Source organism: Arachis ipaensis, chromosome B4, assembly GCF_059453495.1.
Source record: "Arachis ipaensis isolate K30076 ecotype BB chromosome B4, ASM5945349v1, whole genome shotgun sequence".
In the NCBI taxonomy this organism is placed as follows: Eukaryota; Viridiplantae; Streptophyta; class Magnoliopsida; order Fabales; family Fabaceae; genus Arachis; species Arachis ipaensis.
The window spans coordinates 137,690,082-137,717,643 of record NC_142439.1 but is presented as its reverse complement, the minus strand read 5'-3'; the positions used below and the strand labels follow the sequence as shown (position 1 = coordinate 137,717,643).

The 27,562-nt window shown below is 32.2% G+C and overlaps 2 protein-coding genes and 1 pseudogene across 2 annotated transcripts; all 3 read left to right on the top strand.

Moving 5' to 3' along the window:
- The first annotated feature begins 11,271 nt into the window (after nucleotides 1-11,271).
- On the top strand, nucleotides 11,272-12,738 carry LOC110262459 (F-box/kelch-repeat protein At3g23880-like). The gene is made up of 2 exons (XM_021121892.2): nucleotides 11,272-12,406; nucleotides 12,635-12,738. The coding sequence occupies exons 1-2, from the start codon at nucleotides 11,272-11,274 to the stop codon at nucleotides 12,676-12,678; spliced, it is 1,179 nt and encodes a 392-aa protein (XP_020977551.1). The 3' UTR covers nucleotides 12,679-12,738.
- Nucleotides 12,739-17,336: 4,598 nt separating this feature from the next.
- LOC107635128 (F-box/kelch-repeat protein At3g23880-like) lies at nucleotides 17,337-19,040 on the top strand. The gene is made up of 2 exons (XM_021121891.2): nucleotides 17,337-18,509; nucleotides 18,755-19,040. Exons 1-2 carry the CDS (start codon nucleotides 17,375-17,377, stop codon nucleotides 18,796-18,798), a joined length of 1,179 nt encoding a protein of 392 aa, XP_020977550.1. The 5' UTR covers nucleotides 17,337-17,374; the 3' UTR covers nucleotides 18,799-19,040.
- Nucleotides 19,041-24,294: 5,254 nt separating this feature from the next.
- Nucleotides 24,295-25,763, top strand: LOC107637163 (F-box protein CPR1-like; annotated as a pseudogene).
- Nucleotides 25,764-27,562: the final 1,799 nt, after the last annotated feature.

The window sequence follows — 27,562 nt, the reverse complement described above, 5'->3', positions numbered from 1 at the left end:
AGAGCAGAGAGTAGGGAGCGACGGGGGCGTAGGTGAAAGATCGACGGCGGATGGCAGACAGCAGACGAATAGAGGTGAGAAATCACAGCAGAGAGAAAGAGAGAGAATGGCGGAGAGAGGGAGAGAAGAGTGAGTGACGAGCCAAAGCCATTAAGCGATTTTGATCGAGTTTCTACGAGTCTAGCCGAGTTTACTAAAAAACTCGCGATTTTGACCATCATTAAACTCACGAATTTGACAATTATGATTGTATGTGGTGTAAAATGTACTGATGTTTAATTTAAAATAAATATAGAAATTAAGTGGTAGATTTATAATTTAAAAAGTTAAATGAAAATATTTTTAATAAAAAATATTATTTAAATTTTAGTTTTTGTCTTTAAAATTTCAGTCTTTTATATCCCCATTTTTTAAAAAATATTAAAAAAATTAAAATTTTAGTTCTAGTCTCTTACCACCAAATACAATACTAAATCTTAATTCTTTAGTCTCCATCCCCTAACCTAACACTGCTATATTTAGGAATGAGGTTTTAAATTTATCCCAAATAATTTTTGAATGATTATCTTAATTTTAAATAAAACTCTACAACCAAATAAAATATTTAACCAAACTATTTTTCGCATCACACGCTTATTCGAAGTTTTAGATTTATAGATTCGATCGTAACAAAAAAGATGAATATTGGACAGCATTGTAATATTCCAAGACCTATGAGTCCAATTCTTCAAGGATTTATTTATATATTTTTTATCAAAAATCTATTAGTTCATCGTAAAGTGTTTGCTAGAATTTATTTGATACTTTAGTTTCTTTAAGAACTTAGAAAGAATTTCAAATGTTTTTGAAATATAGAATTCTAGTAAATTTAACTGTTGTTGTTAATTATAAATAATATATATAATATATTAATTAAAATTAACGATTAAAATTATTTGAATATTGATATTCTAAGAATATTTGAAACTTTTTTCTAAAATCTTATTTATTTTATTTTTAAAAAACCTAATTTCTTTCATAATTTAAATAATTAGAACGACTTAAAATAAAAAGTAATTATGCAATTTTAGTTCTTTTTCTTAAAAAAAAAATAGAATCCTAACTTATTATTTTAAGGGTAAAAAACGGAAATAAGTCAAGGGTGGAAAGAAATTACATGAATCAGCCAAATTGGAAATTGCTTCACGAATGAGCCAAAGCACATTACTATATAATTCGAACCAGCTTGGTTCGAACTACAATAACACATAATTCGAACCAGGGTAGCTCGAATAATGATGGAACACGTGATGAATGTAATTCGAACCTACATGGTTCGAACTAGAATTGAGAATAATTCGAACTAGGAGAGTTCGAATTACACATTTGGATGCTTCACCAAGTAATTCAAACCTAGTTGGTTCGAATTAGTCAAAGTTTGCCTCGAATAGTAATTCGAACTGGGCTGGTTCGAATTACAAAGGTTTCCGCTATATAAAGAGTTCGAATTAGCCTCATTCGAACCACATTTTCATTCTCATACACCCCACCAAATCCCAGAGAAAACGACCCAGATTTGATCCGACAAAGACTCGAACAGAATACTCAGCTGATGGGGGACGATCCGGAAAGGCTATATCGGTTGGACGGAGTTGCTCATATAGCCGGGGTCATCAACGACGAGGTTAGTTGATAGAAAACTTTGTGCTAGCGGTTTATCTAAGTTAGTGGTTTTGCATGTGGTTTTAGTGGCGGTTTATGTTAGCAGTTTATCCTAGTGGTATTGCAAGTGGTTTGTTTGAGAGGTTTTGCATGCAGTTTAGTTGGTAGTTTAGTTGGTGGTTTATTTATGTTAGTGATTTTTGTTAGTTGTTTAGCATGCGGTTTTAGTTGGTGGTTTATTTATGTTAGTGGTTTTTGTTAGTTGTTTAGCATGCGGTTTTAGTTGGTGGTTTTATGTTAGTGGTTTTGTATGCGGTTTTGTTGATGGTTTATGATGGCGGTTTATTTTGGTGGTATTGGAAGTGGTTTATTATGTGATTTTGTGTGCGGTTTATGATAGTGATTTTGCATGTGGTTTTCGTAAGTGGATTTGTATGCGGTTTATGTTAGCAGTTTGAGCATGTGGTTTTGCAGCCGGTTTGTTATATTGGTTTTGCATGTAGATTCTGTTAGTGGTTTCCATTAGTGGTTTCTGGTGTTGGTTATTTTTGTCACTGGTATTCTACGTGGTTCTAATAATGCGGTGCATGTAATGCGCAGCCACAGCGATGCATCAGGAGCATGCGGCGGCAGCAGGGCATGCGACTCGATGAGCGGTATGTTCCGTACTTGCAGATGGCCGGATTATACCATCTTGCGAGGCTGAACGATAGATGGTTCCGGTTAGATGAGCCCCTTGTCAGTGCCTTCGTCGAGCGGTGGCGTCCGAAGATGCACACCTTCCATATGCCGTTCAGAGAGTCCACGATCACACTTCAGGACGTGGCGTACCAGTTGGGGTTGCCAGTGGACGGGCGTTATGTCAGCGGTTGCCTTACAGATTTCCAGATATACATCCAGGGTGGCCGTCCAGCTTGGGTGTGGTTCGAGGAGTTGCTTGGAGTGATTCCTCCTCTGAGCTAGGTTCAGAAGTTCGCAGTAAACTGCACTTGGTTCCAGGAGATTTTTGGAGAGTGCCCTGAGGGAGCCGATGAGGAGACTGTGCGACGCTTTGCTCGACTAGTGCGAATGCAACAGGGAGTATGTTGGAGTTCCCGTCCTGTGCAATCACGACAAGCAACGTTCCCCCATACTTACCATACAGATGTGTGCCGTCAATACTAACCAGCGGCTTGCAATGATGGAATGCCTCGATACACGGTGAAAACGTCCAGAACAGTCTGTGAAAATAAGCTTGAGACTCGTCTAGCTGTCCACCAACTCGAACAGGGCTCATCCTAAGGACTGCAACAGTACCAGGCATCGTCAACTAGACTCCTAACACCCACCTGGGGAGCTCATTGTACGACTCATCCCAGTCACCATAGATGAGGGCAATAGCCTTCTGCTTCGCCAACCAGACTCTCCTGTACGTCGGCCTAAACCCAAAGTGTGCGGTCGTGGCATTTAGGAGCACCTTGATGCTGACGGATGCATCAGCCCTAACCATTGGCATAATGAATGCCGATATCACATGATAATCCAAACTCCTGTGGTCGCTGGAGATGGAGGTGGCAAGACAGGTATGAGGTCTATTGTACCGTTTGACCTCCCAAATGCCCTTGCGCTGCCGGAGACTCAGCCGAATCAACCATGTGCACCCATTCCCGAACTCAGAACACTTGCCCACATACCGGCGATAGTCAGACTCCACTACCTTGTACTGTACCCCTCGGTGGATGCTGTAAGTCTTCACACTTAACAGGGCCTCATCTTTATCCTGAAATTGCTAACCAACCTGGAACTCTGTCAGACCAGCAGTCCCTTCCGCATGTCTAGCTCCAAATCCAGCAGGCTGCCCAGAAACCCCCTCCTGCCTCATGGCATCCAAGTCCAAAGAGGAAAAATGTGGTGGATACTGCTGTGTGCCAGAGCTAGAACCACCTCCCGCCCCGGCAGGCTCACTCGCTCCAATATCATCGCCACTGTCATCATCAATCATATCCGGCTCGACATCATCGTCCTCTGGATCACCCAGCAATCCCTCTTCAACCCCAGGCGGTGCAACGCACTGTAAAGAGGTCGGCAGAAATTCTCCTGTTCCGACCTCGTCGCCTACACTGCCATTGAGATCAACAGCGAACGAAGGGGAGGCGACAGGTTGGACGGGTGGCTCGTACGCAGGGACGGAAGAAGAAGCAACGGCAGGTATGGAGCTAGAACCGGCTGCCGTGGCTAAAGTGGTGGTATTCCGGTTCGAACCCCCTAAGCTGGATACCACATCAACCAACTTTGCCAACAGTTCTGGTGTCCTCACTTCTGGAAACTGCCGGCGACAATGAAACATGACCTGCAAGTCCTCATCACTCCCGATCGTGAAACAATCATACTTCATGGTTTCCTGGAGCACCGTGATTGGAATGCGATAGAAAAACTTCTTAACCCGCTTCGCATCTTCCAGACCAAGTTTCAGCAGTACAGACCTAACAAGGTCATCATAGCTCGTCGTAGGCCTCACGATAATACAGAGAGGATCCTTATGGGTGAACTTCACACCGGAACGAGTTTTCCTCTTAATCGATCCTTTGTGGTAAACCAACACTACAAAACTCTCCTCACTAGCCATCTTACCCCTCTAATGAGAGCAACTCACGTTTACAACCATATATATACAGGTCTGGTGCTCACTAATTCGAACCAGCCTAGTTCGAAATATGGTTTGTGTAATTCGAACCAACCTGGTTCGATTACTTTGGGAAGCTTCCACTCATATAATTCGAACTCATCTAGTTCGAATTATGTATGTTCTTAGTTCGAACCAATCTAGTTCGAATTAGTCTGAATTTCGCTAAACAATTCGAGCTAATTCGGTTCGAATTATATACAAAGGCAATTCGAACTAAGCTGGTTCGAATTGCATAGAGAAGTGCTTTGGTTGATTGATGAAGTAATTTTCAACTTGGCGGATTTACGTAATTTCTGGCCTCCCTTAACTTATTTCTGTTTTTTACCCTTATTTTAATATCCTTCTAATATCTAAAGAAATTTAAGTTTTTATTTTTAATATTTTAAGCATATAATATATATATTTAATTTTTTTGCATATTTAAAAATTAAAAAGATAAATTAACTTTCTAATCAATATTCTTATTTTAGTGCATGATATATATATGAGTAAAGTATCATTTTTGTCCCCAACGTTTGGGGTAAGTACTATTTATGTCCCTAACGTTTAAATCGTCCTATTTGTATCCTTAACGTTTATAAAAGTGATTCAATGTTATCCTACTATCAATTATACTAACAAATCAGATTATATTTTTCAATTATTCTCACTTGGATGTATTCATTCTCAATTAGGTCTCACTTGGATGTGTTCGATTTTAATATTATACCCACTATTTGTGTTTAGATTCAATTATGTCCCTAGAAAAGTGAATTATGTAAATGTTGTAGGAATTAGTTTCAACATTTGATGAGCTATTTTTCGGAGTATATCATCGATTCTATCCCAGACATTTGTATTCTAACTTCAAGAAGAGATTTTTAAAACTCAAACTAAAGCGCTCATGATGTGTAATTGACGACAGGATAACATTGAATCACTTTTACAAACGTTAGGGATACAAATAGAACGATTTAAACGTTAGGGACACAAATAAGATTTACCCCAAACGTTAGAGACAAAAACGATACTTTACTATATATATATATATATTTTTTTTTTTCCCTTTTAGATATAGGTGTTAAGGACTCGAATTTATTGATTTTTTTTTACCAATTAGGATCTGTCCATAATTTATTTTGTTGAGTTTGGGTGGACTTTGAGTTAAAATAATTTTTTTTAAAGGAAAAACTAATAAAATTTTATAAAATTATATTAATAATAAACTAAAAAAATTTATATCTGGAACCCTTGATTTATATTTCATGTAACTAAAGTTAGATACTTAGTTTAAGTTAATTATTTTTTAAAATTATTCGAAGAGTTACTTAGTGAAAAATTAATTTAGAGTAAACTTTGGATAGATACAAATTGGTAAGGTGGTAGCTTCTTTGATCGACAGAAAAAGTATATGTACGGAGACTTCGACCTTTTTTAATTTCTGCAAATATTTTTGTCTGTAACTATTGAAAAATATTTTTAAGTAGTTTCTGACATTTTTAAAAGTTAGACCGATCAATCTCTCCATTCAAATAACAGAAAAATCTGACGTGGCTCCCGTAATGCTTGTCACGTGTATGTGTGTGTCACGCGTACGCGTCGTTATGAATTCAGCAAATTCTCATTTTTTTTCATAATTCTCCATTTTACATGTTTTTTTTCCATTTCTTTTAAGTCATTCTTGTCTTCAAAACTTTAAATCACTCAAACAAATATATCAAGACATCGAATGAAAGAAAAATAAATTAAATTATGGTAAATCTAATAAAAATATTGTAGTCATTTTTTATAAAACAAATCTTCCTTCAATTAATTTGCCTTCTACTATTAAATTTTCAAGAGAAAATTAATTTATATGTATTACGAAGGAGAGAAAGAAAAAATGTATTTAAAGCGGATACGGGAGAACATTAAGAGAAATGGTGAAAACTAATCACCAATTATACGATATGATTCTGAAATTAGGACTTTTTTTTTAGTGGTAAAACTAGCTTAGTGATTTACTTATTCTGAAATTAAGTTTTAAATTTATTGAAAACCAAAATACAAATTATAAAATTCTAAAATGTATGCAACTCAAATTACTCTACTTAACTAAATAAAATATGAAATGCAAAATTGATTTTATTTATAATTTTATTAAAAATACAACTTAAAGAAGAAAAGTGATTGAATGCATGTTATTGTAGTACTGGTAATATATATGGAAATAGATTTTCTTAAATTTTTTTGGTAAGATGTAATTTTTTATCGTTTAATATTTTTATTTTTTAATTTTATTTAAAAAATATAAAATGAAGAACCACGTTAAATTTATACTAAAATCAACTATTAAAATTAGTCATTAATATAAAATACACATAAAAATATAAAATACACATAAAAAATTAGTGAAACTATATATATATATTTTTACATAAATATATGATGACTGATTTTAGTGTACAAATAGCTTTTTTATAAAATGAGAGATCATACTTTATTTTTAGGGCAATTTACGCATCTAAATTGTTTGACCCCTAATATTACGCAAATACATTGTTTCCAAATTTAATACGCAAATGCATTGTTTCACTATTTTATGTAAACCGCTACTGGCAGTAGCGGTTTACAGATGTGCATAAACCGCTACAACCAGCCGCAGTTTATGTGTGTGAGTGTGTGAGTGTAAACCGCTGCTGCCAGCAGCGGTTTACGTGCGTGTGTATGTGAGTGTAAACCGCTACTGGCAGTAGCGGTTTACGTGCGTGTGTATGTGACTGTAAACCGCTACTGGCAGTAGTGGTTTACGTGCGTGTGTGAGTGTACGTGTATGTGTGTATACTATTTAAATAATATTATAAATAAAAAATTTAATTTATCATTTCACAATATAATTTAAAAAATATAAATATGCATCTAATAAATTTTTTATTTGTATTTATTATTAGAAGTGAGACCAAATTACAAATAAAAAAATACAGTCTTCAAAGTATTGAATTATATAAAGCAAGACTAATTTTTTTTATTCTCATCTCTTTTAAAATTTATAAATAATAAAATAATTTATTTTTAGCCAAAAGTTTACTAAATTATATATTTTACTCTTTAAAAATCACTTCATTCCCTTTTATTTATATCAACCATACAAAGGAGATTGGAGAGTTTGGAAAATGGGTTGTGTTCTTTGCTGCTGATTTGCATTTGAGGTTCTAGCTAAATGATTTTTTTTATTTGTGCAACTTTGTTGTCTTATACCAAAAAATAAAAATTATTTGTATTTTACAGTTGATTAATTAGATAAATAATAGTGATAGCATCATAATTTTGATGACTAAAATAAAAAATATAAATATGCATGTAATAATTTTTTATTTGTATTTATTATTAAAATGAGATTAAATAGCAAATCAAAGAGTGAGTGTTCACAGAGTACTAAAATATATAAACTAAGACTAAATTTTTTTTTATCTTCATCCCTTCTAAAACTCATGAATGATAAAATAATTTATTTTTAGTAAAAAATTCACTAAAGCATACACTTTTTCTTTAAAAATTACTTCATTTTTTATCCATATAAATCATATGATTGCAAAAAATATATACTCCTTTTTCTTTCTCTCAATTTTTTTGTAACTTAATTTAGCATAAACAAACATTTTTTCTAATCAACGTAAACCGCTAGAGGAACACAGAAACCGCTAAATTAAGTTACAAAAAAATTGAGAGAAAGAAAACGGAGTATATATTTTTTGCAATCATATGATTTATATGGATAAAAAATGAAGTAATTTTTAAAGAAAAAGTGTATGCTTTAGTGAATTTTTTACTAAAAATAAATTATTTTATCATTCATGAGTTTTAGAAGGGATGAAGATAAAAAAAAAATTAGTCTTAGTTTATATATTTTAGTACTTTGTGAGTACTCACTCTTTGATTTGCTATTTAATCTCATTTTAATAATAAATACAAATAAAAAATTTATTACATGCATATTTATATTTTTTAAATTATATTGTGAAATGATAAATTAAATTTTTTATTTATAATATTATTTAAATAGTATACACACATACACGTAAACCGCTACTGGCAGTAGCGGTTTACACTCACACACACATGCACGTAAACCGCTGCTGCCAGTAGCGGTTTACACTCACACACACGCACGTAAACTGCTGCTGGCAGCAGCGGTTTACACTCACACACTCACACACATAAACCGCTACTGCCAGTAGCGGTTTACATAAAATAGTGAAACAATGCATTTGCGTATTAAATTTGGAAACAATGTATTTGCGTAATATTGAAGGTCAAACAATTTAGATGCGTAAATTGCCCTTATTTTTATAAGATTGATTACAGAAATATATAAAGGTGTTTGTTATGATGCCTAAAAATTATTGTTTAATTGGTGAAAAAAGTTAAATAATAAAAATTAAAAAAACTTAAATATTTAAAATTATTATAAAAATTAAGTTAAACAAAAAGTTAAACATTAAATAAAAGATACCATAAAATTGACCATATATAAAATGAGGGCAAGTGCTATCATGTAGATAAAAAATATTATCTCCATGTATAGATGACACATGTAGGTTTATAATGAAACTAACTTATAGTGCATTCTACTGAAGGGAAACAAATTTCTTAACAATGGACCTTACTAAAAAGTAGACTTATAGCTAGTATATGATATCACACGTATAATCGTCATTAGGATTGATGAAAAATAATTAAGTGTATAACTTTTTTTTTTCCTTATTTTGGGCCTGGATACTTAAGTTGTTAAAAATTTTAATAAAAAATTAAAGAAAAAAAAAAACAACTATTGTAGAGGAAGAAAAATTGAAAACGGCGTCGTTCTCCAACACCTTTTTCCCTACCGCATCCCTTAATAAATTCCCTAATCTATTATGTGATTACCGACCCCTGTCGTAAAGCCTCAAGTAACGTCTCTCTCTATCGCCGGCGACAAAAGCAGCAGGTCCCAGAGTTGTTGTCGTCGTCGTCGCTCTTTGTCTGTCACCGTTAAGCACTCAGTCGTGTGCCTTCTGTTCGGTATCTTCCCTAGAAGCAGCACATCCTGGAGTAGGACGTCAATATCGTATGCTTGCATGGAGTCTCGTCGACAGCAGCTGATCCCCGATGTGCTTAGTTCCAACAAATTTTTCTAATATTTGTTGCTGAATTGTGTCGCTGTAATTCATCTATGCAACTTCATTTTGGTTGCTGAAAGTTGATGTTGTTGCTAAAATATGATTGATTTAATTTATTTTTTGTCGCTGAAAATAATGACTGAGTGGAATTTTGTATTGGTTATCATGACTCATGACTGAACCTTGAAGCTGTTGCTAAGTTGAAAAATTTATATGAAAATATTTTAGTTGCTGCACCTTTATAGCACGTCACCTCTCTATAACTGATGGGCATAACACATTCTGGATCTCCATAACTAAAAATTTTTGCCACAATTCACTTCAACAATTTTTTATCCCGCTACAAAGAATAAATCAAATAAAAAATTAACTATAACTTAATTATAGAGTTATAAGTAATAAAAGGTTATAATAGTCTAAAATAATATTAAATAAAACAGTATTAAAAGTACTATAAAGTATGGATTCTAATTTCATTTTATTTTATTTTTGTATAGTTTTGTAAAATCAATCATTATAAAGTTTATGTATTGTATTTTATTGTAATTCTCTTGTAATATAAACGATTCATCATTGATCTTATTAGTGAATTAGTGAGCTAACCACTAGACCAACTCAACTACAAGGCGGGATTCGAACCTCCGACATTTACTTAAGCGAACTAGTGAGCTAACACTAGATCAACTCAACTTAGTTGTGTGGTTCTAGTTTATTATGATTATTGTTATTATTTTTTTATAAACGGAATTGTTTTTTTTTTTTTTTTTTTTTTTTATTTTTTTTACCAAAGATAGGAGACTCGAACCCGCAACCTCTTAATTGAGTATGGGGAGACTATGCCATTTGAGCTATTACTCATTGGCTATAAACTCAAATGGCATAGACTCTCCATACTCAATTAAAAGGTTGCAGGTTCGAGTTTCCTATCTTCCAAATATTTTTTTTTTATAAATGGAATTGTTAGTCCCATTAGATAGAGCAAATTAAACAAAAATTAGCCATAAATGATAGTACTGAAAAATTATACGACACCAAAAAAGAACATTAAAAGTGCTAAAAAAAAACTATACAAAAACATACTAAAAAATACCAAAAAGAAAATATGCTTAAAAAAAATTATATTATAATTTAATGTCATATTTTTTATTAATTATCTTTTTAAAAATAATTTTAATTTTTTAATTAATATTATTCGAATAATATAACATTCATTATAAATTATGTTGATATAAACTTACTTCTATTCAAAATTAATTTTGTAAAATTAAATTCATAGACCCTAAATAGGATTTATAATTTAGGGTTTAACTTCACATTCATTAACCCACACAACAAATCAATTCTATAAACTCATCAACCAAAATCAATTTTATGAACACATCACTCTTTGCACATTATAACTGGAACCAATCCACGTTGTAAGCCTAAATTTATTACAATGTCAATAAATTCATAATCCTCTCAATGCCACAAGGCTCACAACACAAGCAAGATGTACCTTTAAGTCCCAAAAAAAAAAAAAAAAGTAACGCATACCTTTTACAGTTCTACACCTGGTCTAACGTCTAAAAAAATTAACTTAATATTTCTTATTAGTAAACTAAACCTAAAAAGTTAAACAAACCTACTAATTTCAATAATGACCTAAGCTTACTTTGATTTTGTCCTTTTACACGGCTACTTTTTAGACCTACCACAATAGGATCTCATATGAAGCCGCCAATGTCCTCTGCATGTGTAAATACAAGTTCCAATCTACACAGTAACAAAATCCTAAAATGAGAGATCACATGTTATGTGAATTGTCACAACTGACAACCCTAACCACAAAACAAAAAGAGAAGGAGCATGGAGAGGAATCAGCTGGGCATGAATGACATCCTCCCTCAGGAGCTCATTGACCGAATCTTTCTAAGGGTACCCGCCAAAGACCTGTTTCGCCTCAGATTCGTTTCAAAACTTTGGCACTCTTTCATTTCCGATCGACACTTTGCGGAATCGCATTACAACTTCCACTCCGCATCTTCCCGTTCGCTCTTCTTGGTAAAAGACTATACTAATGCTTGCTGTGTTCCCTTAGACACGCTATTTGATGTTGCAGCAGCACCACCAACATTCAAAGAGGTATCTCTCCCTTCCAGGAAGACGCCATATTCTCTTTTTAGTCTCTTGGGATCCTGCAGAGGTTTTCTTCTCTTAGAGGAAAAACCAGCTAATTTTCTTGTTATATGGAATCCACTGACCGGATCCAGCAAAACAATATCTTACTCTCATATCGCCTCAGAGATCCAGCCCGATGATGCATTTCGATATGGATTTGGTTTCGATGCATCACGTGATGACTATTTAATAGTTCTATCTTGGCTTGATAACTACAACCAACACCGCTTAGTTTGCTTTTCGTTGAGAACCAATTCATGGATTAATCTCGATGCAGCACTCCCCAAACCCCTGGGTAGGTGGAAGCAGCGGAAACGTTCTGATTTGTTCTTACATGGTGCTATTCATTGGTTGTGTTGTTCTAGTGAAGATTACATTGATGATGATATTCTTATCTTTGATTTGAAGGAGAGGAGTTTCTCAAAGATATCTATACCAAAACAACTCGTAGGGTGTTACCCCATCTATCTCATCACACTAGGAGGGTGCCTAGCCTTGTGTTCGGATGACAAGCATAAAACTGAGATATGGGTTATGAAAGAATATAAAGTGCCGTCATCTTGGATTTTAATGTATAAGATTCCTTATGGTAACAATGTGCCTATATGCATGTCCAATGGAAGTGACATTATTGCGCTAAATTGTACTATGCGGTATTCCAAGTTAAGATTTGTCAAATATAACGTCAATGGAGAGCTTCTAAATTATTCTCCTCTACCTTTTTCTGAATATAAATACTTCTATAGAAGTTCCTGTGTATACACAGAGAGTCTCTTTCCATTTCCGGGTGACATTAAGGATAGGAATAAGAAGAATAAAACTGGTATGTAAACTATTCTCCTATGCTTTGCACCCTATTATACCTGTTTCTTTCTATTGCTTTGTGATTAATGAAAAAAGTACCAAGCAAGATGCATCATGCATAAAGTTGCATTCAGATATGAGATTTGACTATTGATGGTATGAAATTACAATTTATCATTAATCCATAAGGTTTAGCTATGTTTTCATGTCTAAAGCCGTGACCTTTACCCGCCGATCTTCTTTGCAGGCCAAGAATGTTTTGAACAACATGATGATGTTGTCAAAGATTAGAATGACAATGGGGTCAAATAAAGGAAGAGAATATGGAGCAAGCATATTAGTGAACAACGAACATACAACCGAACAACTTAGAGTTTGGAAGTATGATTTTCTTTTCAAATTTCGCATTGTTAGCTATGCTGTGGACACTAATAACAGTCTTGTGTAGCTGTTTCTTTCCCTGTTTCTCCTTGGCTTCTATCCAAGTATCACTACAAAAAAGACTACTTAACTTACTAGCTCCTTCCATTTTCATTTTCATCTGGTTGTTTAATAGCTTAAATGTTAAAGAACAATCATGTCAGAATCTGCTGTCTCCGCATTGCTATTGATCCTTGTATCTGAGGCCATTTCACAGAACCATTTTTAATTCTATATCATAAAAAATAGTCATACTTTTGTATGAGAAGAATCTAAGTTAGTTTTACACTATCTGGTGTGAGGTGCTGCAAGGTGCATTGGCTTTTGGGATTTATAGCACACTGAGCATCAAGTTAATTTTGTTGGGATCTTAAGTTGAAATTTTTTGAAGTTAAAAAGTTCTTAAAAAACACTAAACTTTCTTTTTTCCTCTCCTTGGGTGTAGGGAGAAAATGTCTTTTTTGTTATATATCTTTTTCTATATGATCTTCTTGTTTGGGGAAATTTACATAGATGCTTTTCTTCAATTTTCTTCTTGTCCTACTAAGATATATGAATCAATATCTTGATTAAATGGCTACATATTCTGATGCAAGAGTAGAGCATTTTATTTGTGGTTTCAAGAGCTATAGATGAGGTGGCGAATTCTAAAAATGTTACATAAAAACTATTTTAGTGTGTGAAGGGTAAAATTGGACCTGCCTTTGACCAAAAAAACTCCATAGAAAATGCATGTTCACTCACGATTCCAACTTATGATTATCATTTGTTAGCTAATTTTTATTAAGGGGAGTGCTAGGAAACAATGAAAATTTTGAACAACATGAACAACCACCAATCAAATAAAAATACACTACATCCTAATTTAATGCTACTAATTAAATTTATTCTTTTAACCCTATTAATTCACATTGTTTACACATTGTTCAAAAATCTTGTTTGTTACCTATACTTTTCCTTTTATTAAAAGGTGTTTGATTCGGTAGGACAATAAATTTATACATACCATTATAATAAAAATATGGATAAATTAAAACATATCATGTAGATTATATTTTTTACGTCAATAATTAATTTTTTTAAATATATATCATATCAATGATTTTACTAAATCATCCTTATACTTTAATAAAAATAAAAATAAATTTTATTTAATTTTCATAAAAAGACTTAAATATCTTTTTTTTTTATATTGAACAAAAACAACCCTAATTCTTTAATTTAATCAAAATTCAATTAACTTTAGTTTTATAATTTTAACTCTGAATCAATTTAAAAATCAAAACCAAAATATATTTCATTATTCATATACACTAAAAAATTGCTTTGTTTATCATGAACCTTAATTTAATTTCTCCTACCCCCTTCATATATATCAAAAAGAAAAATATATCTAAAAAATTGTTCTTCTTCTTTATACCAATCTACTGATAAAGAGCAACCTTACCCCTAATCTCTATTGATTAATGAAACACTCATCCATACCTTCTTATTTTGAGTACATTTATACATAAAAAAAAAGAGTTGAAATAGCAAAACCGATAAAAATAATGATGATTTTTATAATTTTGTGTGGCTATTTATATATAGAAGACCAGAAGACCATAATTATCTAACAAAATTAATTTTATTTATTGCATTCAATTTGAATAAGTAAAAAATCATCTTATTTTAATTTAGTCCTTAATTCACATGATTTAAATTTAGCTCAATAAATATAATTTAATTTGATTTAATTATCAGTGAAAAATATCTCGAGAACCTATTTTATATAGATTTATTATTTTAATGATTAATTAATTAATCTAATTAATTAATTAATACAGATAATTAGTATAATTAATTTGATTTAATAAATAAAAAAATAAATTAAAAAATACTAACAGAACATTAAAAGAAATAAATTAAAAAATACTACTAAATCACATTAATATAAATTATAATAAATTATGTAATAGTTAAATATATAATAAATCAATTAGTTGATGTAGTTAATTTATCATAGCTCAAATGACATAGTCTCTTCATACTCAATTAAGAAATTACGGGTTCAAGTTTCCTATATTTGGTAAAAAAAAAAATTTATCATAATAAATTATATTTAAATCCAAATGATATTGTCCTTAGCAATCGCACCAAGCTACAAGAAGTAAGTAATAATCATGTGATGCATCATAACCAAATCCATGCAGATACACATCGTAGGCAATCCTACGGCCATGGGGCTTACTTCGATGAACAATATGAGAGTAGGATATTCTTTTGCTGGATGTCAGTGGGTTCCATAAACCAAGTAAGCCATAGTGTCGTTTTTCATGAAGAAGCATGCGTTGGTGGCAGCGGAATAGTGGTGAAAATGCAATTCAGCAAAGTCACGATCAGAAATGAGAGAGCAACACAGCTTGAAAACACACCTGAGACGAGTGAGATGTCTGATTGGCACCCGCAGAAGGATTCTTGTGAATCAGGTTAAGAGGGAGGATGTCGTGGATGCTCTTGCTTTTGTCATTCATCATTTTTTCCATGGTGAATTCCTCTTTTGCTTTGTTCACTGTGTGCTTCAGCCTCTTCTTCTTATGCATGCTTGGATTGTTGAGCTTTTCGCAATTCATATACCAATTCACTCAACTCCGGTTCCCGGGACTTGAAATTGCCTTGAAAACCTAAAACTAAAAGGGAAAGGGTTAGTTTTGGATTGGCTATTGAAAAAAAAAGTTTTCTTCTTAATGGGTCCATAAAAAATATCGTATCGATATTTTTTTCCAAAAAAATTTTATTAGGTAAGTTTCTGTATTCAAAAATGCTACTTATTCTTTAAAAATTAGAGTTTAGCACATCTACATAACATTTATTTTACAAAACTCTCAATCATACATAGTTGTGCAAGTAGAATTATCTCAGACGAAGAAGGATTGTGGCGGTGGAGGAGACCTAGAACGAAAGAGGCGTGCGGGGGTGCTGCGGGTTGCCTATGGAACTGCGCATCGCGGATGGAGAAGTTCTTCGCAGGGGGAGGGGGAGCTCGTCGCGGGAGAAGGTGCGCGGTCCTGGAGAAGACGAACTTGGCAAGGAGGGGAGGCGCTGCAGCTCTAAATTTGTAGAGAGGTGACTAGTTAAAATCTATATTCAAAAGAATATTTAGAATTTTATTTATTATGTGTTAGTGTTAGGAAGATTTAAATTTTAAATTTTAATTTAGTTATTCTTTTTTTTTTAGATTTGTTTTTAAATTAAAAAAATACTAAACATATTTGAATGTGTTTGTTTTAGTTTTTTTTAAATTAATATTAAAAAAACTAAATAAATGACAATATTTATAGAATATTTAGTTGTACTATTTTAAATTTTATAAAAGTAAAATATATAAGTTCTACCTTTAAGAAGTTATTTTGGAAAGCGTACAAAATAGTAAAGTTAGATTTATTTAATATTCTTATTTAATTCGGTAACAAATTACTCTAAATTAAAATTTGTTATTCAAAGTAGTAGAAGTTATTTTATTTTTTTTTTTTTTGAATTATGAAAAGTCACTGTACGCTTGTTTAGCATTATTTTAAAAAAAACTTTTAACTTCTCCAAAAAGTTAATTCAAAGTTTTTTGAAAAAGTAGAAATATATGACTTTTGCGCTCTTCGAGAAGTCATTCTATCATTTCCGTAAAAAAACATCTCAAAATAAAAAAATCTACTTTCATTCCTGGCTCCCCATCACCATTTTCATCCAAGGTTCTATCAGCTGCTAGAAGTATTGGCCTTCTACCATCATTTTCATGTAATGATTTATCTGCTGAAAATATTAACCATCTACCACCATTTTAAAATAATATTCCATCTGAACCACCTATTGCATATATTCCTTCTAGTTTTTTTTTTATCATTTTATTACTCTATTTTTATTATTAAATTTGTATTTAACATTGTGTGTGGTATAACATCTCAGTTTTAATTTTATTTTTTTCATGTGATTTTATTTTTATATAGCTGCTATTATTATTGTGCTATTATAAAGAATTAATTGTCTAAACAATTGTAATTTTAATGATTAGGTTATAGAAAATCAACATTCAATATTGAAAAGAATTTGTTATCATCGTTATTTTAATATCCATTTTTTGTGAAAACAAAAATTGTATTTTTTGAGTTATTTATCCAAACGCTAAAACTTTAAAATAAGTATTTCTATAAATAAAAATTCAAATACAAAATAACTTATTTATAAGCTGTTATTAATAAAAATTCTTATTCTTTAAGTTTTTTCTAAAAGAGCTTATTTAAGTCGTTTACCTAAACTGGACCTTATTGATGTGATTCCCTATTTTTATAAGATTGATTACGAAAATATATAAAAGTGTTTACTATGATATCTAAAAATTATCGTCTAATTGCTAGAAAAATTAAATAATTAATTTTAAATTTAAAAATATAAAAATTTAAAAACTTAAATATTTAAAAATAATTATAAAAAATAAATTAAATTAAAATTACAGGCTTGACCATCTATAAATAGGAGATCACATGTGAATTGTCACAACGCACAACCCTAACCACATAACAAAAAGAGAAGGAGCATGGAGAGGAAGCACATGGGCATGAATGACATCCTCCCTCCAGAGCTCATTCACCGAATCCTTCTAAGGGTACCCGCCAGAGACCTGTTTCGCCTCAGATTCATTTCAAAACTTTGGCACTCTCTCATATCCGATCGAGACTTTGCGGAATCACATTACGACCTCAACTCTGCCGCATCTTCCCATTCGCACTTCTTCTTGGTAAAAAACTGTACTCATGCTTGGTGTATTCAGCTCGACACGCTATTTGATGTTGCAGCAGCACCACCAACACACAAAGAGGTATTTCTCCCTTCCAGGAAGATGCCATCATTGCCATGTTCTCTTTTTCGTACCGTGGGATCCTGCAGAGGCTTTGTTCTCTTAAAAAAACCAGATTTTCTTGTTATATTGAATCCAGTGACTGGATCCAGCAAAACAATATCTTACTCTCATATTAAGGTCCCGTGCCATGATTTAATTCAATATGGATTTGGTTTCGATGCATCACGAGATGACTATTTAATAGTTCTATCTTGGCTTGATAACTACATGCAACACCGTTTAGTTTGCTTTTCGTTGAGAACCAATTCATGGATTAATCTCGATGCAGCACTCCCCAAATCCATGTGTAGGTGGAAGCAGCAACTTTCTGGGTGGTTCTTACATGGCGCTATTCATTGGTTGTGTTACTCTAGTCAAGATTACATTGATGATGGTATTCTTATCTTTGATTTGAAGGAAAGGAGTTTCTCCAAGATATCTATGCCAAAACAACTCGAAGGATGTCATCCCATCAATCTCATCATATTAGGAGGGTGCCTAGCCTTGTATTGGAATGACGTTGACAACAATAAAACTAAGATATGGGTTATGAAAGAATATAAAGTGCCGTCATCTTGGATTTTAATATATGAGATTCCTTATGGTATGCCTCTATGCATATCCAATAGAAGTGACATTATTGCGCTTAATTTTACTCAGATGTATTCCAATATAAGGTTTGCCAAATATAACGTCAGTGGAGAGCTTCTAAATTATTCTCCTCCCCCTCGTCCTCAATATTATCATTTCTCTGAAAGTTTCTGTGTATATACAGAGAGTCTCTTGCTATTCTCCGATGACATTAAGGATTGGGATAAGAAGAAGAAAACTGGTATGTAAACTATTCTCCTATGCTTTGCACCCTATTGCTTTGTGATTAATGTAAAAGTACCAAGCAAGATCCATCATGCATAAAGATGCATTTAGATATGAGATTTGACTATTGATGGTATGAAATTACAATTTATCATTAATCACTTTCTTGCTTCTTACAGTCCAGTCTTATGGTGAGGCTTAAGGTTTAGCTATGTTTTCATGTCTAAAGCCGTGACTTTTACCCGCTGATCTTCTTTGCAGGCCAAGAATGTTTTGAACAACATGATGATGTTGCCAAAGATTAGAATGACAATGGGGTCAAATAAAGGAAGAGAATATGGAGCAAGCATATTAGTGAACAAAGAACATACAGGCGAACAACTTAGACTTGTAAATAAATCGTAGGGTTCACAAGTTGAGCATGAAGAAGATCGAAAAACTTCAATCTTATTTTGCTTTGGAAGTATGATTTTCTTTCCAAATTTCACCTTGTTAGCTATGCTGTGGACACTAATAACAGTCTTGTGTAGCTGTTTCTTTCCCTGTTTCTCCTTGGCTTCTATCCAAGTATCATTACAAAAAAGACTACTTAACTTACTAGCTCCTTCCATTTTCATTTGGTTGTTTAATAGCTTAAATGTTAAAGAACAATCATGTTAGAATCTGCTGTCTCGGCATTGCTATTGATCCTTGTATCTGAGGCCTTTTCACAGAACCATTTTTAATTCTATATCATAAAAAATAGTCATACTTTTGTATGAGAAGAATCTAAGTTAGTTTTATACTATCTGGTGTGAGGTGCTGCAAGGTGCATTGGCTTTTGGGATTTATAGCACACTGAGCATCAAGTTAATTTTGTTGGGATCTTTAGTTGAAATTTTTTGAAGTTAAAGTTCTTAAAAAACATTAAACTTTCTTTTTTCCTCTCCTTGGGTGTAGGGAGAAAATGTCTTTTTTGTTATATATATATCTTTTTCTATATGATCTTCTTGTTTGGGAAAATTTACATAGATGCTTTTTTTCAATTTTCTTCTTGTCCTACTAAGATATATGAATCAATATATTGATTAAATGGCTACATATTCTGATGCAAGAGTAGAGCATTTTATTTGTGGTTTCAAGAGCTATAGATGAGGTGGTGAATTCTAAAAATGTTACATAAAAACTATTTTAGTGTGTGAAGGGTAAAATTGAACCTGCTTTTGACCAAAAAAACTCCATAGAAAATGCATGTTCAAAATTCCAAGTTATGATTATCATTTGTTAGCTAACTTTTATTAAAAGGTGTTTAATTCGGTAGGAACATAAATTTATACGTATCAGTACAATAAAAATATGGACAAATTAAAACATGACATGTGGATTATATTTTTTACATCAATAATTAATTTTTTTAAATACATATTATATCAATGATTTTACTAAATCACCCTTATACTTTAATAAAAATAAAATAAATTTTATTTAATTTTTATAAAAAGACTTAAATATCCTTTTTTTATGTTGAACAAAAACCACTCTAATTTTTTAATTTAATCAAAATTCAATTAACTTTAGTTTTATAATTTTAAATTTGAATTAATTTAAAAATCAAAACCAAAACACATTTCATTATTCATATACACTAAAAAATTGTTTTGTTTATCATGAACCTTAATCTAATCTCTCCTATCCCTTCATATCAAAAAGAAAAATATATCTAAAAATTTGTTCTTTTTCTTTGTATACCAATCTACTGATAAAGAGCAATCTCACCCCTAATCTCTACCGGACAGCAGTTCTTCACCCTTTTTCATCGGATTCTGCCATTGCCCTTTCTCCCCTGATCTTGACTTAGTCATTGATCAATTTAACGCTTCTTGTAGGTCCTACTCTTCTTCGCTTGTGCATTGATGTTTCGCCTTCTGCCCCAACGATTCTCAGGTGATTTTCTTTTCCTCTCTCATTTGATTCTCCGGTGTGCTTCCAATTCTAGCTAAGCTTACTTGCCACCATGATCCAATGAAATTTTTAGTCTTTCTAAAGATTTAGCATCAAATAAACTGATTTTAATTCTGTTTTCTAAGCGTTAAAACATAAAACTGTCTTACTACCTTAATATGTTCAATTTTGAGGGATTGAGTCCTGATGAATTGTTTAGTTTTAAAAATATTTTTATTATTGGTATCAATTCACCGTTTTGATTTTTTTAGTATTATATAGCGCAATTGACATAGTTGCCTTTGTTGCTATAATCCACTAGGATTGATTTCTTGTTGAATTTTGTCAGTTTTGGAAGGTTTTAAGATTTGAGAAGTAAGTTCTTGGTCGACGGTTATAAAAATGTGAGTTTACAACACTGAGCTATTTATGCACCATATCTCTTTTGAATATTGAACTGCCTAGTCACACAGGCCTTGCTTTTTTAAAAAGATATATGATCATCTTATGCCTTGAATAGATACATTTTGATTTGAAACTTGAATTTTCTTACTTTTACACATCACGTGTGCACTACCTGAACCTTCTCGGCATCTTATTTTAAATTTTAAGTACATCATATAAATTATTGAAGGTGAAAAGTCTAGCATGAAAGCTTTGACTGAAATTAGAGACTCAAAATAACATTAATAGATTGAAGAGTTTTTTCTTAATAAAATAATGCATTTTTAATGTAATTCATACCATTAATTATTCAAAGAAGGGAAATGGAGATAGTGAGAAAACTTATCACTAATCAGCAGTTTCATTATTCGAGTCTCAATGGAGTACCCTCCACATGGTTGTGCTGAGAGAAATTCTGCTCTCTGCAGTTCGTGTCGGAGATCTTCTTACTGCATGGAGTGTTGCAGCCCGACTTCTCAGACACTACTATCCTCTAGTAACTCCTGCTGGTCAAAATGGCCTTGCAAATGCCCTTTCAAATTCAGCAGATAGGCTGCCACCGGGGACACGATGTGCTGATCCTGCTTTACCTTTTATAAGGTGTTTACTCGGTTAAACATTTAATTTTCAGTTTGACAATTTACATCATGACTATCCAATACAAATGGACAAAGGGTAACAGTTTGATTACTAATTGTTTTCAGGTTGCATTCTTTTTCGTTCCTCCCGATACAAATGGACATTGTAAAACGGAATCCATCTAGATTAGACTGGTGGGCACGTTCTGCTCCTTCAGGTCCATTCATTTATACACCCTTCAGTAAAGGAGATCCAATCAATGTCAAGAAGCAAGAACTTATTTGGGTTGTTGGAGAGCCTATCCAGGTCATGGTGGAATTGGCAAACCCATGTGGCTTTGATTTAAGGGTTGATATACCTATCTGTTCATTAAGAAAACTTAGATGCTTTTTCATGAGTGTAAAACTCTTGCCAAATTCATCGAAAGTGATCACCTTATCAGGCATTCCAACATCAGTGGGATCGGTTACAATTTCTAGGTGCATTGTTCATTGTTTTGGTGTTATTACTGAACATCTTTTTAAAAAGGTTGACAATCTACTTTTTGGGGCAACCCAAGGACTTGTCCTTTCTGATCCTTTTCGATCTTGTGGATCTTCAAAGTCGAAGAATGTAACCGTTCCAAATATTTCTGTAGTTCCACCACTTCCATTGCTGATATCACGTGTTGTTGGAGGTGATGGTGCCATCATTTTATATGAAGGTGAATGTCGTTATATATGGATAAGTCTGGCTAATGCAGGCACAGTTACAATTGAGCAGGCGCATATTTCTCTGTCACGAAAAAATCAAGATTCTGTGATTTCATATTTTAGTGAGATTTTAAAATCTTGCCTCCCTCTAAAGCCTGGTGCTGAAGTGACCTAACAGCTAAACAAACCAATGATCTAAGCTACTCTGACTTCGTCTTTTTACATAGCTACTTTTTAGACCTGCCACAATAGGATCTCATATGAAGCCGCCACATGTCTCCTAAAATGAGAGATCACTTGTTATGTGAATTGTCACAACTGACAACCCTAACCACAAAACAAAAAGAGAAGGAGCATGGAGAGGAAGCACCTGGGCATGAATGACATCCTCCCTCAGGAGCTCATTCACCGAATCTTTCTAAGGGTACCCGCCAAAGACCTGTTTCGCCTCAGATTCGTTTCAAAACTTTGGCACTCTCTCATTTCCGATCCACACTTTGCGGAATCGCATTACAACTTCCACTCCGCATCTTCCCGTTCGGTCTTGTTGGTAAAAGACTATACTAATGCTTGCTGTGTTCCCTTAGACACGCTATTTGATGTTGCAGCAGCACCACCAACATTCAAAGAGGTATCTCTCCCTTCCAGGAAGGCCATGTTCCCTTTTTCGTCTCTTGGAATCATGCATAGGCTTTGTTTGTTCTCTTAGAGGAAAAACCAGCTTATTTTTTTTGTTATAAATTTTTATGCCCTCTCTTAAGTATTAATTTTTTAATTTAAATTATATATATTTTAAATTTTGTTTGTTAAGTACATAAAAATTTGAACGAGAGTATATAAAAATTTGAAATATATTTAAATTTTGTTTATTGGATAGAAATATATTTAAAAGATGGGGAAATATGAAGTTGATGCACGATAAATAAAACAGAAAAAATGATAAGAGAATTGAAACGGTTATCTTCCACAGTCCCACTCTTTCTCTATTTATTTATTTTCGTCAACCTCTCTTAATAATTGGGAAACCTCTCCTAATAATAGGCAAACGATTATTTCCTACTTTTTATTTATCCCCATCAACCTTTCTAACAATTGGCAAACAATTATCTCCCGCCTTTCCTCTGTTTTATTTATCTCCCTAACACACAATTAAAATATTATTTCTCCATTCTTTTTTTATTTTATTTATTCTCATCATAAAACTTGAATAACGTACAAATTTTTTATTTTTCAAATTTAAATCAATCAAATTCGATTTATAATTTAATCAAAAAAATTTTATGAACTCTTTTTAAGTATTAATTGATCAAACTGTTTGATCTCTTCTACCAACTTTTTTAAGTACTAATTGCATGGTAAAATATTTTTTATTGTTTTCAGAAAATATATTTTTATATTTATAAATATATATAACGAGATAATTTTTCATGTAACTCGTTTACACGAGATATACGAAAATTGAAAAAATAAACATAGTAAATATTTTTTAAATTATTTATTTCAGTAATAATTATAATTAATTTATTTATTAAAATAAAAAATCTTTACAATACTCCTATTATAGAAAATGATTAAAATACTTCTATTATATATATATATATATATATAAATTTTAAAAACTCTAAATTATAACCATTCTCCTCTCTCTATGTCATTATAGGGTTATAATTTAGAATTTTTAAAATTAATATATATATATATATATAATAGAAATATTTTAGTAATTTTTTATAATAAAAAGATTATAGTTATTTTTTATAAAAAAATATTAATTTAAATCGGTTCAAAGTTTAGTTAAATATTCGATTTGTCTGGTCTAATTTTGACAAAAATAATACAATTTAATCGATTATATATATTAAATTTTAATTATTAAAAAATATCTTTTGATATTTTAAATATCTTTATTTATGTGATTCTCTATTTTTATAAGATTGATTATGAAAATATATAAAAGTGTTTACTATGATATCTAAAAATTATTGTCTAATTGCTAAAAAAAAAAAATTTTAAATTTAAAAATTAAAAAACTTAAATATTTATAAATTATTATAAAAAACAAATTAAATTAAAATTAGACGCTTGACCATCTATAAAATATAGGAGATCACATGTGAATTGTCACAACTCACAACGCACAACCCTAAACCACATAACAAAAAGAGAAAGAGCATGGACATGAATGACATTCTCCCTCCGGAGCTCATTCACCGAATCCTTCTAAGGGTACCCGCCGGAGACCTGTTTCGCCTCAGATTCATTTCAAAACTTTGGCACTCTCTCATATCCGATCCAGACTTTGCGGAATCACATTACGTCCTCAACTCTGCCGCATCTTCCCATTCGCACTTCTTCTTGCTAAAAAACTGTACTAATAATGCTTGGTGTGTTCAGCTTGACACGCTATTTGATGTTGCAGCAGCACCAACAACACACAAAGAGGTATCTCTCCCTTTCAGGAAGATGCCATCATTGTCATGTTCTCTTTTTCGTACCATGGGATCCTGCAGAGGCTTTGTTCTCTTAGACAAAAAACTAGATTTTCTTGTTATATGGAACCCAGTGACTGGATCCAGCAAAACAATATCTTACTCTCATATTAAGGTCCCGCGCTATGATTTAATTCGCTATGGATTTGGTTTCGATGCATCACGAGATGACTATTTAATAGTTCTATCTTGGCATGATGACTACAAGCAACACCGCTTAGTTTGCTTTTCGTTGAGAACCAATTCATGGATTAATCTCGATGCATCACTCCCCAAATACATGAGTAGGTGGAAGCATCAACTTTTTGGGTGGTTCTTACATGGCGCTATTCATTGGTTGTGTTACTCTAGTAAAGGTTACATTGATGATGGTATTCTTATCTTTGATTTGAAGGAAAGGAGTTTCTCCAAGATATCTATTCCACAACAACTCGTAGGGGATTATCCCATCCATTTCATTATTCTCACCATATTAGGAGGGTGCCTAGCCTTGTATTTGTATGACAATGACAACAATAAAACTAAGATATGGGTTATGAAAGAATATAAAGTGCCGTCATCTTGGATTTTATATGAGATTCCTTATGGTATGCCTCTATGCATGTCCAATGGAAGTAACATTATTGCGATAAATTTTACTCCCTGGGATTACAAGTTAAGATTTGTCAAATATAACGTCAGTGGAGAGCTTCTAAATTATTCTCCTCGACCTCTTTCGGAATATGATTACTTCTATAGAAGTTTCTGTGTATACACAGAGAGTCTCTTTCCATTCCCCGGTCACATTAAGGATAAGGATAAGAAGAAGAAAACTGGTATGTAAACTATTCTCCTATGCTTTACACCCTATTGCTTTGTGATTAATGAAAAAGTACCAAGCAAGATGCATCATGCATAAAGTTGCATTCAGATATGAGATTTGACTATTGATGGTATGAAATTACAATTTATCATTAATCACTTTCTTGCTTCTTACAGTCCAGTCGTATGGTGAGGCTTAAGGTTTAGCTATGTTTTCATGTATAAAGCTGTGACCTTTACCCGCTGATCTTCTTTGCAGGCCATTGAGCTCGCCAAGAATGTTTTGAACAACATGATGTTGCCAAAAGCATATTAGTGAACAACGAACATACAAGCGAACAATAACTTAGAGTTTGGAAGTATGATTTTCTTTCCAAATTTCGCATTGTTAGGTATGCTGTAGACACTAATAACAGTCTTGTGTCGCTGTTTCTTTCCCTGTTTCTCCTTGGCTTCTATCCAAGTAGCATTACAAGAAAGACTACTTAACTTACTAGCTCCTTCCATTTTCTTTTTCAATTGGTTGTTTAATAGCTAGAGATGAGGTAATGAATGCTTAAATGTTAAAGAATAATCATATGTCAGAATCTGCTGTCTCCGCATTGTATCTGAGACCTTTTCGCAGAACCATTTTTAATTTTATATCATAAAAACTAGTCATACGTTTGTATGAGAATTGAGAAGGATCTAATTTAGTTTTATACTATCTGGTGTGAGGTGCTGCAAGGTGCATTGCCTTTTGGGATTTATAGCACACTGAGCATCAAGTTAATTTTGTTTAGATCTTTAGTTGAAATTTTTTGAAGTTAAAGTTCTTAAAAAACACTAAACTTTCTTTTTTCCTCTCCTTGGGTGTAGGGAGAAAATGTCCTTTTTGTTATATATCTTTTTCTATATGATCTTCTTGTTTGGGGAAATTTACATAAATGCTTTTCTTCAATTTTCTTCTTGTCCTACTAAGATATATGAATCAATATCTTGATTAAATGGCTACATATTCTGATGCAAGAGTAGAGCATTTTATTTGTGGTTTCAAGAGCCATAGATGAGGTGGTGAATTCTAAAAATGTTACATAAAAACTATTTTAGTGTGTGAAGGGTAAAATTAGACCTGTCTTTGACCAAAAAGACTCCAGAAAAAATGCATGTTCAAGATTCCAACTTATAATTATCATTTGTAAGCTAACTTTTATTAGAAGGTGTTTGATTTGGTAGGATGATAAATTTATACGTACCAATATAATAAAAATATGAAATTAAAACACGACATGTGAATTTTGTTTTTTATGTCAGTAATTAATTTTTTTAAATACATATCATATCAATGATTTTACTAAATCACTCTTTTATTTTAATAAAAATAAAAATATATTTTATTTAATTTTTTCAAAAAGATTTAAATATTCTTTTTTTTTATATTGAACAAAAACAACCCTAATTCTTTAATTTAATCAAAATTCAATTAACTTTAGTTTTATAATTTTAAATCTGAATCAATTTAAAAAAAAAAACTAAAATACATTTCATTATTCATATACATTAAAAAATTGCTTTGATTATTATGAATCTTAATCTAATCTCTCCTACCCCTTCATACCAAAAAGAAAAATATATCTAAAAAATTGTTCTTCTTCTTTGTATACCAATCTATTGATAAAGAGCATCATCACCCAGTCACCCTTAATCTCTACGGACAGCAGCAGTCTATCCTTAGTTCCTCACCCTTCCTTGTCAGACTCTGCCATTGCCCTTCCTCCCCTGATCTCGACTTAGTCATTGATCAATTCAACGCTTCCCGTAGGTTATGATTTTCTTTCCCTCTCTCATTTGATTTTTCGGTGTGCTTCCAATTCTAGCTGAGCTTACTTGCTACCATGATCCAATGAGATTTTTAGTCTTACCAAAAATTTAGCATCAAATGAACTGATTTTAATTCTGTTTTTCTAAGCGTTAAAATATAAAATTGCTTTACTGTCTTAATATATTCAATTTTGAGGGATTGAATCCTGATGAATTGTTTAGTTTTAAAAATATTTTTATTATTGGTATCAATTCACCGTTTTGATTTTTTTTAGTATTACATAGCACAAGTGACACAGTTGCCTTTGTTGCTATAATCCACTAGGATTGATTCGTTGGTAAAT